This window comes from Hakea prostrata, chromosome 9 (assembly GCF_041222555.1).
Source record: "Hakea prostrata isolate BN-2017 chromosome 9, UWA_Hpros_2, whole genome shotgun sequence".
Taxonomy (NCBI): Eukaryota; Viridiplantae; Streptophyta; class Magnoliopsida; order Proteales; family Proteaceae; genus Hakea; species Hakea prostrata.
In genome coordinates, this window is record NC_142608.1 from 18,965,498 (window position 1) to 18,978,605 (window position 13,108).

General features: G+C 39.5%; 1 protein-coding gene and 1 pseudogene across 1 annotated transcript; one reads left to right on the forward strand and one right to left on the reverse strand.

The window, feature by feature from the left end:
- Positions 1 to 613: 613 nt before the first annotated feature.
- On the reverse strand, positions 614 to 1,193 carry LOC149004927 (glyoxylase I 4 pseudogene; annotated as a pseudogene).
- Positions 1,194 to 6,438: 5,245 nt separating this feature from the next.
- LOC149004928 (uncharacterized) lies at positions 6,439 to 7,017 on the forward strand. Its single transcript, XM_089135743.1, has one exon. The coding sequence runs from the start codon at positions 6,439 to 6,441 to the stop codon at positions 7,015 to 7,017; it is 579 nt and encodes a 192-aa protein (XP_088991869.1).
- Positions 7,018 to 13,108: the final 6,091 nt, after the last annotated feature.

Below are 13,108 nucleotides of genomic sequence, written 5' to 3' on the forward strand. Positions count from 1 at the left end.
CCAAGAGAGGTGACTTTACTCTTTCACCCACAACCTTTGGGACTCTTTGTAAATCCATTTTCGAGCTCATTTTTTACAATGAATTTTTCCTACCCTCTCTCTCTCGCTGTTGTCTTTTTGTTAGGTAGTGAAAACAATCTGATTACAAATGAAGTAACATATCTGAGATACAACCTTAAATGTTTGGGTTGACTGATCTTGGAGGTGAAGACACATTTGCTATCTGCATTGCACAAATCAGGGTATCTAAATACCTTAAAGAAAATACATCTAGTACATTTCAGCCCTAATCAAGCTCATGATTACAATAATCTTTCAAGTGTTTGTGTAGATTCATCAACAAATTTTCAATAAAATCCAATAGTAAAAATCTGAGACGGGGCTGGGCTTCATGGAAAATAGGTGGAAGAAACGAAAGGGAAAATCAAAACAAAACCATTGTATTCCAATGGGAAAAATAAAAATAAAAATTCAACATTCAGTGCCAGAATTGCAAAATTGGTTTTCTTGTTCATCAGAACTTGAATGATTTTTAGTTCCTGGTCCTCTTTATTTTAAAATTTAAATTAGTAAAAAGGGAAAAAATGAGCCAGAACTAAACTTTGTACCATGGCTAACTACGCCAAAGGTCCTGATTTATGCTGTACTGCGATAGTTGGTTGGCAATGAATTTGTGTTGCTGCAGCTGTTGCACAACTTGAATCTGCTGATGGTGATTCTTGGAATTTGATTCTCGAGCACATACGAACTGGTCCTCCTGCAATTGGGATGACAGGAAGGTTGTCACAGTTACAGATCTCGATCATAAACCCATCTGGGTCATGGAAGAACAGTTGATCCACATAGATTCCTCCGTCTTCAACTACCCTTTTCTCGAATTTCATTCCAATTTCCTTCAACTTCTTCTCCACTGCTACCATACTTTCACACTGAAAAGAAAAATGATTGTCTTTAGGATTAATCTCTCTCTTCCTATCCAATTTATCACCCAGGTTCTGAGATTGCAGAAGATGAATTCCGATTTCATAATTGAATAGCCATGCACCATTGAAATCGAAAGACCCAGGTCTCCTGATAGAGAAAAACCCAAGAACGTTTTGGTAGAAATCCAGAGATTTCTCCACTGAATTACACACAAGTGAGATGTGGTTCAATGATTTCAGGCGCAGAGGGTTTTCTGTCGAACCAAACATGATCGATTGTGGACATCTATTGAATGAGGTAGACCGAAAAAGGAAGTGTGAAAAAGAGGATTTTTTTTTTTTTTTTAAATATTTAAAGTGATTTTTCACTTTGATATATAATCACAAATCGAGAGAAACAGAGAAAGACTCGGCCAAACGACAAGCAACTAGGAGAGAAACGGTCAGAGTCGCAGAGTTTTCGGCTTCCATACCAGAGATTCCTGCAACCTTGACTCAACGTGGAGAGCTTCACTGAAGCCATATGTGATAATTGAGTGAGAGGCCATGCATTGTTATAGAGAAACAAATATAGCGAGAAGTTGACAACTTGTAGGATAAAAGAAAAGTGTCAGGTATAATATAGCAAATATAGATTTGGTGTCTTCCATTTGGCAACGTAGGGCAGACATGCCAGGTGTTTGGAGATCATTTCTTGCATATCAGATTCCAATTAGATGGTATTTGTTTCAGACGGGCATGATGAGAAGAAGAATGCCTTGAGATTTGTAATGGGGTACGACTCCTTGGAGGACCATTGGGTCCCTTTCCTTGTTACAATAGTGAGTTGACACTGTCAAAAGGGAAATTATCAAGCCATCACTGAATTAGCTCTTAATATTAACTCCTGAACATATCAACTCCAACCCAACCATTTGTTAAGATAAACGTCGACACTTCATAGATCGAGGAGAAGAAACATGGTGGAGTGGGTGTTGTTACAAGAGGAAGTGAGGGTGAATTCATGGGATTTTTATTTTTCTGTAGCTCTTTAGTGGAGATTGCAGCACATGTATAAGAAACCAGCCCACGGTTTTAAATCAAGAGCAGGTATGGATGCAACTAATTTTTTTTTATTTTTTTATTTTTAAAATATTTATTATTTACTGAAGAGGAGTTTGTTATTTTGTAAATTTGCAAAACCAACTCCATAAATCTAGCCAACTCTTGGAATAAATGAAACTCTACCCAAAGAAGAAGAACAACCGTTGTGCTTCACTTGCTCTTGCCCTCTTCCTTGCACGAACACCTTGAAGGTTTAGACTCGGTGACCCACAGAGGGAAGAACAACCACCATTTCTGCCCTCAAGGTTTAGACTCGGCAACCCTTGTGTTTTTGAATCCCAACACGAGTCTTGAGGTTGAGGTTGAACTTGGTGTTTTCTGAGTTTGGTTACCTAAATCAACAACCAAGTGGTAATAAAAGAGGAAGGGAATTTATCCATCATTATAGAAAATGAAGGTTTGACCTGAATAACAAGATTGATGTAGAGACCTTTTATAACTGTTGTGAATAAAATACCCCAACCCCGGTTCATGGAGGTTCACTCCGGTCTAAATTTAAAATGATTGAATAAAGCAGTCTCTAGGTTCGCCCAAGAGCTAAGAAGAAGGCCTAGTCACCCCCATCCAATTCTATATTATGATCCGATGGTCACAGTTAAAAGCAGATCAAGTGAGAAATCTATATATAAAGGAACGATGAGTTCGCTGGAGTTAAGTCTCTCGGATCAACCAAAACACAGATTTCTCTAGTTTTTCACCATTAGAACACCTTAGAAGCTCTTGCGAGCTCCTAAAGCCTGTCTTCATTATTTTGACTAGACCGTCGGAGATGCGATGCCGATCAAGACGATCGGCTCCGTTTCTCACTGGTGTTCTTATTTTCAAGAACGAGAGATTAGTTGATGATTAAGCAAGCCAAATCGATCCAGATCTGAGTTGGTTTGGTGCTAAGATCGCGGTTCAAGATCCCCGGCAAATTCTGCACCAACATTTGGTGCCGTCTGGGGGAATAAGCTTTAACAAATTCAAAACAGAGGTCATGGCTCAATCGCCTGAGCGAGAGGAGACATTACCGGTTGAAATGGCGGAGGCTAGTTAGAGGGAGCCAAGGAGGATCAATTCGAAGAGAAAGACATAGTTCCAGCACTGCAAATTCCAACGATGCAAACTTGGCAGACATAGAGAGTGACGGAGGATCGTTCACCTCATCTTGCTAAAATCTCTGAAAGACAGGAGAAACAACTTGCAGATATGCTTGTTGCTTCTCAATCGGAGCTGGATCCGAATCAAATCACTACTCGATTTGAAAGTATGCAACATCAGATCCTCGAAACACAAAATTTGATGAGATCGTTCATCAAACAAGTTGGAGTTCAACTAGAAGGGAGAGTTTTGATCTCGTCTGCTGGAAGATCTCGCACTCTTTCCCGAGTTGAGGTGGTTTCTGCACCAAATCCTCGGATGCAAGGGTCGAGCGAAAACCAGAGGAGATCAATTCTCAGAGAAGGATCAGGAGAGAGCGCAAATCCAAATTATATTCCTCTAGAGTCGGAAGATCAAGGATCATCTCAGAATGATCGTTTAAGCCAAAGTTATGAAGAAGAGTAAAACTCTCAGTAGTCGGAGAGATAAAAAGAAAGAGGGTAATCGGAAGACAATAGATCTGAAGTTCATGGATCTGAAATCAGTAACAGGTTCTGTATCCTGAACAATCAAATTCAACGATTGACAAACAAGGATAGTGGAGAAAAGGTGGAAGAGGCAATGAATCAAAATCCATTTTCCAAAGACATTATGTCTGTAACAACCCCCATATTTCTAACCCAAGATCTGTATTCTAGGTCCGAGAACCCGAAGGTCTAGTCGGGTGAACTTGTGGAGTGTCCAGATTGAAGCCCATGATCCATACCCTGGACCCATGGATCTGGATCCTTTATCTGAAGAGCCTGCCTTGGTTGGATTTTGGAATTCTGAAAGTTAGGTGTTGTTCAGAGATGTCCGGAATGGAGGTAAGATCTCCCCCATCTCTTCTTTAGGGCTAGGTTGGCCTTGGGTATCAACCCCTTAGCAAAAGCACCCTTGTATGGCAAATTACATGGGGGCGGTTACTAGTGGCGGTTGATCAAACCAAGCGACCGCCGGGTCTGTTTTCGGGGATTTTGCCTTATTTTGCCCCCTGACTTCTATAAAAGGCAACCTTTGTCTAATTAACGAATACTTTATTCGTGGTTGCTTATTTTGGAGGTTAGACGGCTGCGGGGAAGATCCGAAAGAGTCTCTGGAGTGCTGGCAGTGACTTGGAAGATCAGTTCTTTCCTTCTCTGACTCTCTGGCATGAGGTATTGAATTAATCCTTTGTTCTTTACTCTCTTTGTCCATTAAATTAGTATTTAACCCATCCCCTCGTCTTTGTGATTACCCCCTTGGATATTTTAACTCTCTTTTTAATCTACTTGAGATGGAATAACCGTAAACGAAACCCTGTTTTCGTAAAAAGGTTAATCCAGTCAAGGGGAGGGTTATGGGTAATCTATTGATGGTAATGGTTAGTTTTCCCTCACCCTTTTGGCTTAGGGAGTGTTTGATTCGAGACTTAGGTCAAGATTACTTGAAATCCGGATTGAAATTGAGTAATCAGAAGCCTGAGTTTTGGATTGAAACTCACTGTTTTTGGGGCGGTCACTAGTGGCGGTCGCTCAACCTAAGCGACCGGCCCAAGCGACTGGCTGGTAAATAGAGACCAAATGGTTTTTGGTTCTGATTCAAATTGATTCATTTAACTTATATGTTACTGTAACCCTGTATATAGGTAACCACTGTTTGAAAGAAAAGTCATATAATTGTTATCGGATTTCATTTTACGGACAATCTTATTATATGAATGTAAGGACAATTCATCTCATCTCTTGAATAGACTTATAATATGTGAATCTAGTGTATATTTGAAATCATAATTCTTTATATATGCTGCTATTTATATGTCTTATATAGAAATCATATTACTTTACTGCTGTTTGTCTTACTTATATACATATTGTGTTGATTTTGGATGTTATGGATTGATGGTAGTTGGTATATAGTTCTGATGGATGAGGTATCTATTTTGGGATATCTTAGCTAGGGATATTAGGAGGCTGTGGAATGGGACACATGCCTGCTGATGTCTCCAGCACTGTCTTTACTATTTGATGGCATTATTTAGGTAGAGTCTAGATTGCATGGTTAGGTACCCCACATGCTACTACCCTTTCGGTAGGGGGATTGAAACCAAGTGACCCGTGATGATAGTGATGTGACTTGGTGGTCCACTGTTAGTCATATAAATGGTAGGGTTGCATATGTTAGGGTTGAGCTCATGGATGTCCAAGGATCGGACCAGGTGTCGTGAGGAATCATGAGAGCATCCGCCCCAATAATATGTGGATGACCATAGGGTTAAGGAGTGGAGTCCAACAGAGGTATCCAGTCCGTGAGGATTCTCTCTCCTAGGTTGCGAAGGATACTGAACCGAGTTGGTTGGTGCCATAGGGGATGTATCTGGACTTCATGTAGACATGTAACCAATATGACCTTGCATTGGATTAGAAACCCCGACATGCGCCAGTACTCATTACCAACGGTCGTGGTAAGAGAGTATTGACTTAACCCCCAGCCATGGAATTGAGAGCCAGGTGTGGACTTTCCATTTTTCCCAGGATCCCTACAGAGGTAGCCAGTCCTTGCTGGATCAAAGTGATGAGACTTACCCAGAGGAGGGATGGTGTATAACTTAAAGCATGTCAACTATTAGAGACCTGCATAATTAGAAATCATAATATCATTCATATTTTTCATTCATTTATATTATTCATGTATCTTGGCATTATTGGATATATTGATGGGATGTTGATTGTTTCTTACTGAGTTCTCTAGAACTCATGTCTTTATTTTGTAATGTTTATTAGCCTACACAGAAAAAGGAACTTTACAGGAAGATGGACTGGTTTCCTATGAAGGAACCATCCCGTATGAAGAAGATGTGGCACCGTCAGTGGGAGATGGAAATAGCATGTGCGGGAGCTCCTGTAGCTGCATGAAGTGCGCTTATCGCACCTATTGATGATCAAAGGCAGAGGGTGGTCAGAAAGTTTGCTCGGCGAATAGAGTTGAATTGGAGAACACCTTACCTTGAGATCCATGAAAAACACTTTTTAGATTTAGAAAAGGAAACTGGGAAGAAGTTGATATAACCTTTTTGTTTACTTCCGCTGAAACCTTTATTCCTTTTATTCATTATTTCTTTCCTTTATTTATTGAGATTGGAGTATTTTGGACTCCTGTAATTCATTTAATTCAGTTATTGAATAGTCTTTGCTCTTGTTATCTTTATTTGTCTTAAATATTGTTGATAGACTAAAACCTTGGATCTTGTGACGGATCGCACCCACGGGTTGTCGGGCGGGTAACCGAGACTGACGGGTGGGGTGTGACAATGTCAACACCATTGCCGCATAACTTTAAACTTCTGGTGTTTACAATGTATGATGGAAGCTCAGATCTGTTGGAACACCTAGCTCAGTTCAACTCTGTTATGATGTTGGCAGGCAGCTCTAATGTTTTGAAGTGCCGATCCTTTCCATCGTCATTGAAAGGTCCGGCAACAACCTGGTTTTTCAGTCTGCTACCAGATTCAATTGGAAGTTTCAGAGACCTGACAAAGATTTTTCTATCAAGATTCCAGAGCAGCATGAAAAGTAGCAAAACAGTGGATAGCTTGGTTGCAATTCGCCAGAAGTCAGGGGAATCAGTTCGAAGTTATATGAAGAGATTCAATCAAGAATCAATTCAGATAAAAGACTTAAATGAAGTGGTGGCTTATGATGCTATGTTCAGAGGTTTGATAGATGATCATTTACTGAAATTTTTGATTATGAACAAGCCGGCGAACATTGCAGAATTGACAACACGATGTAATCAGTATGCTAACATGAAAGATATCCTACAAGCAAGGAAGGAGACTGATGGTGATGGGAGCAGAAAGAAGGAAGATGGAGCTATGCGATCTGATTAGAGGGATCGAAGAAATACCATAAATTACCCGAGGAATGGTACTGATCATCAAATTAGAAGGGATGTTCCAAGACCATTCCTAGAGAACTATACTCCTTTTAATAACAGAAGATCAGAAATTCTTATGCGAATCCAACATCAGGGATTTGTGAAATGGCCAGCACCGATGATAGCAAAAGCAGAAGAGCGAAATCCAACAGATACTGTAGATTTCACAGAGATCATGGTCATGATACTGACGATCGCAGGATTCTGAAGAATGAGATTGAGCGATTGATCAATCAGGGGCAGTTAGATCGATATGTCCAAAGGAGAAATGGAGGACAACAAAGAGATGTTGTTGATCAACCAAGGTGGAATACTGAGGACTAGCAAAGGAGGACCAGGCGAAAAGAGATTTTTGGCTTAATTCTCCAGATGAAAATGCCAAAGATCAGGAAAATCAAAGGGTTCAACAGAAACAATCTCCTGTCATGATCATTTTGGGGAGTTTGGATTTAAACTCAATTTTAAAGTCTAAGGCTCATGCCAGGTATGTCAATTTTGTTGAATCTCATGTTATTCCCAAAAGAATTAAGAAGATGAAAGAAATAGTCTTCACGGAGGAGGAGATGGATGGAATTCAAGAGCCGCATGATGATGCCATCGTTGTTGTCATTGAGGTGGCAAACAGAGACATTCACAAGGTTTTAATTGATACAGGGTCTTCTATAGACATTATGTCTTACGAACCCTTTCAACGGTTGAAGATGGATGCTGTGAAGATAAAACCTTGTGGAACAAGGTTATTTGGGTTTTCTAGAGAGTCTACTTCTGTGGAAGGAACTGTGGAGTTGACAATAATGTTGGGAACACATCCACAAACAGTAACTACAGTTACTAAATTTTTGTTGATAAAGAATTTATCGACATACAATATAATTCTGGGAAGGCCAACTTTAAATTCTATTGGAGCTGTGGTTTCGACAAGGCATTTGAAAATGAAATTTCCAACTGAAGGAGGCATTGGTGTCATATCCACCCAGCCGGTACCCTACATGGCATACTCGAGTGTGTGATCCACAGCCCCGAAGATCAAGTATCAAGGTAATCAACCTCCCACATAGACAATATCATAATCATGAACATAAATCCATAACATCACATATATGGTAACTTCTTTTATGGAAAGAAATCAATAATAACATCCAACTTGCATATATTTGGTAAGTAAATCATACATGAATCAATTAACATAAACAAGTAATGCTACTGTAATTCAAAGTAGTTGCATCAGTAGTATATCATTGTAAAAATATAATTAAGGAAACAAATCAATGATATTCAAATATAGAAACTAGATCATGCAATCTATGTAATTAAGGAAATAACCATCCTTACCTTATATAACTCGCAAAGGATCTTAGGGAATCAAGTAAGACCTTGACTAGACTTGGCAAGAAAGTCCTAAACAAGTGTCTATAAAATATTAGGAAAGATACTAAAAAGGAAAGATATCAAAACATCCAAAACAAACCAAATAGAGGTTGTTGTACTCATTGGTCGATTGGATTGGTCTACTGCCTCAGTCGACCAACAGAGACAGTGGCCTTAAAAAATCAGAGTTTTAGAATATGAAACCGAATTTGGTGGTTCAAAAGGGTACTAAACAAGGGGGAAACTACAATGGCAGTATACTAGTATATAGAGGACTTCAAAACACTAATCATATCAAGTCTTCAAGTCACAGATTAGGAAACAAAAAGTTACCATAATTAGATCAATCATGGTTCTTGAAGAATTCATCGTAAAAATCATGGACAAGAACAATAGGATGATGGATCACTAATTGTGATAAATAAATCATGAAAAGCATGCATAGATCTTCAAGAAAAATAGATCTAAGACTGAAGAACATCAATCTAAATAAGGAAAGAGAATGAATACAAGCTTTCCTTCAAAAGCAAGTGATGATCTTGATGAAGATCATCCACCAAGCTTTAGATCCTTAGGAAAAGAGAGGAAAAGAGTATAGTGATGGTTGCAACAGAGATACAACATCACTACTACTGTCCTCAATCGGAAAAGGAAAGAAAAGTAATGAAGATCAAAGACAAAGCATAGAGGAGGATGATCACATACCTTTTTGTGTAAAAGCACGAGATTTGACGAAGATCCATCAAGAAAATCACCAAGGATGCAAGGGAGATGACTTGCAGAGGGCTCTAGTTCGTTCCAAAGAGTTTGGAGGCAGAAAATACGAAGTAGACTCGAGATTGGACTTAAATAGAGCAAGAAAAGACCTAATTAGCAAAATCAGATCTCATTGGTCGATTGATTGGTCAACTAGCCCAGTCGACCAATGAGTCGACCAATCAAGACAGCAAGTCCAAAACAAGGAAATGAAGGCTCAGATCAAATCCAAACATAAAGGGGTTTTGCACACACATTAAGTGACTTACCTAGTAGGTAGAAATGCTTTCAAACCATGTCAGAGAGTACTCCAAGTCTATCAACTAATTCCATCTTCATCAAGGTGTAGTTTCCATAAATGGAACACTGACATCAACACTCATGGATTCTAAGCCAGCCACCAAGTCTTCCACTGGAATGGCCCATAACTGACTTCTTGCTTTACTTTGGGTTGTCGGACCTACAAACAACAGGGTTTCCGGGTCAAGGTTAGGGCTGGGTTTCACAATTGGAGAATGCAGATCTGATCGAAAACTTCAAGGCAAGAGCCATACAACTTTCTTGAAAGATTCCAAGTTACAAGGTAAGGCTCTTGCCCTTACTGTCGAAATTATGGATAATAGGGATGAGGAGAAAATTCAAAGAGGAGAACTAGTGGAGAAATTAGAAAAATTCTCTTTTGATCTTGAAAATCCAAAAAAGGGGACCATGATTGGGGTTGATCAGACTAATCAGGATAAAGTCTTGTTGAAAGAATTTCTTCGTATGAACGCCGATGTCTTTGCTTGGTTAGCACAAGACATGCCAAGGTTGAGCAGGGAGGTTGCGGAGCACTGTCTCTGGATAGACAGTACTGTTAAACCTGTAAAGCAAAGAAGGAGAAATTTTTCATCAGAAAAGCATGATGCAATCAAGGTTGAAGTGGAAAAGCTCAAGAAATCAAAATTTATTGAGCATATTCAGTGTCCTAAGTGGTTGGCAAATGTTGTAATGGTGAAAAAATATAATGGCAAATGGAGAATGTGTGTGGATTATACTGATTTGAACAAGGTCTGTCCCAAGGATTGTTATCCTTTGCCGCGGATTGATCAGTTGATTGACGCCACATCAGGTCAGCAAATGTTAAGTTTTATGGATGCCTATTCTGGCTATAATCACATCCTTATGAAGAAGGAGGACCAACCTCACATGGCATTTATGACAAATTGTGAAAGCTACTATTACAAGGTTATGCCTTTTGGATTGAAGAATGCTGGGGCAACATATCAAAGAGCAATGAATAAGTTGTTCGTCGATCAGATTGGGAGGAATATGGAAGTTTATGTTGATGATCTTCTAGTAAAGAGTTAATTCAAATCTGATCATCTCACTGATCTGAGAGTATGCTTTGACGTACTCAGAAGGAATGGAATGAGACTTAACCCTAAGAAGTTCGCATTTGGAGTTTCATCTGAGAAATTCTTGGGTTATATGGTCACACGGAGGGGTATTGAGGCAAATCCAGAAAAAATTAAGTCCATTATGGATATGTCACCACCCAGTAATATGAAGGAGATTCAAAGTTTGACAGGGAAAGTTACGGCATTGAGCATATCTATATCCAGATCTGGAGATAAGTGTGCACCTTTTTTCAAGGTGTTGAAGAACCTGAATGCACTCAATGAATTCAAATGATCAAAGGACTTTCAAAATTCATTTGAAGAATTAAAAAGAAGGTTGACTAGTCCACCAGTCTTATCTCGGCTAATATGGGGAGAAGCCTTGCAGATATACCTATCCTCTTCGAAGCCAGCAATGAGTGCTGTATTAATTCGGGAAGAAGGTACGATTCAAAATCCTATCTACTTTGTAAGTCATACATTGTTAGATGCGGAATCTAAATACCCAGAATTTGAGAAACAAGCTTTGGCTTTGATAATAGCTGCCAGAAAGCTCAGGCCCTATTTTTAGACTCATCCAATTATTGTTCTTACTAACTAGCCTTTAAAGAAAATATTGCATAAACCTGACCTTGCAGGGAGAATGTTGTCCTGAGCAGTAGAATTAATAGAACATGATATAGACTATAAACCCAGAACTACAATAAAGGCCCAAGTCCTGGCGGATTTTGTTGCTGAAAGTGTTTCACTACCGGAAGATCAGGGAGACTTTAGTGAGGTATTTGCTGGGTGGATTCTTCATGTGGACGGATCAAGTCATTCTCAGGGATCAGGAGCAAGTATGAGTTTACAAAGTCCAGCTGGATTTGTAATTTAGAGTGCTCTTCAATTTAATTTTCGTGCTTCAAATAATGAGGCAGAATATGAGGCTCTTATTGCGGGATTACGGTTAGCCAAATCCCTATGTGTACAAAACATTGAAGTCAAGAGTGATTTTGAACTGGTGGTCAGCCAAGTTACAGGAGTATACGGGGCAAAAGATGATAGGATGATCAGTTATCTTAAGAAGGCACTAGAATGTAAAGGATGGTTCCAACAATTCTCAATTATGAGGATTCCCATAAATCAAAATACAATGGCGGATTCTCTGGCGAAGTTAGCATCAACAAAATTTGCTTCTCTGCCACAGGCTGTGTATATTGAAGAGTTGGATATCCTAGCATATTCGGAGCCAGAAATAATGGAAATTGATATCGAAGTGTCTTGGATGGATCCTATTATATAATATCTCAAAGAGGATGTTCTCCCTGAAGATAAAGAAAAGGCCAGAACGTTGAAAAGAAGAGTTGCAAAGTTTACCCTAAAAGATGAACTATTGTATAAAAGAACAATTTTTGGGCCACTTTTGCATTTTTTATCCTAACCCAATGCAAGTCATCTACTTAGTCATATCATACTAGGTCCAGTACCTCTCCTCATGCTTCTCACCTTCTTGGTTCAGTATCCTTTCCTATCTAGAGTCAACATTTCCTTCTCAGACTAAGCCTTCTCTTAACCCTATTGGTCATCCACATATAATGTGCGGGAAACTCTTGTGTCCCCTCATGCTTCTCGCCTTCTTGGGCACCTACAAACCCAAGCCTACTATATGTCACACTACCAATGAATGCCCCCCATGTCTGTAAAATCCAGCTTTTACCTAACCTTGACCCGACCCGGTCATTGTTGTGTTTGTAGGTCCGAAGACCCGAAGTGGTGGTATGGGCCCTACTGGTTGATGACGTAATGTCGGAACTCCAGTTTATGGACATTGATGATGCTGCTCCTTCCTTGAGTACATTACCAATGTTAAGTTAGAATCTGCGCACTGATGAAGAGTGAGACAGTTGAGATATCAAACGGACTCCGGTGCAAAATCCGAAGGTACTCCCTAAAACTAGACCTCTTGAGTGAACTGTAGGAGAAAACTCCATGCAATTTGACCTTGTATAGCCCTCCAAGTTCGCACCTAAAGTTGCTGAACTATTCTGTAAAATTCTGCAGAAATATGTTTTGGTCGATACTATCGACCAAATGTATCGACCAACAAGTTTGCTGAACCCAGATTTAAAGATTCTTGGAATATTCTTTTCTAATTATTTATTCCTCGAGACTGAAGCCCTATTCTCGTGTTTTTAACATCTGGGAACGTGGGAGAGCCTCCCAAGAACTCCTCCTTGGTAGTGGTGAAGCATCTTCTTCATCAATCATTGCCAACCACTCCTTCCTACTTTCTTGTTCCACTTTAAAGGTATGACTCTCTCTCTCCTAATCACTTTCTCACTCATCTTTTCTCTATTTTACTGTTGGGACCATGGCCAAGGTACTGCAACCTTGCATACACCTTGCCATGAACCTTCTAAACCCCATACAATGATGTTTTCACCGATATGACTATGATTGATTCACCTCATGATCATTAACTACACATTTCCATGATTTATTGCTTACCAACTTGCTTTATTTACCAAAACTGAGATGAAGCTCATGATTAACCTAATC

What these genes read in the sequence shown, in the direction of transcription:
- LOC149004928 (XM_089135743.1), top strand. Translation starts at nt 6,439, where the DNA reads ATGTCAACACCATTGCCGCATAACTTTAAACTTCTGGTGTTTACAATG.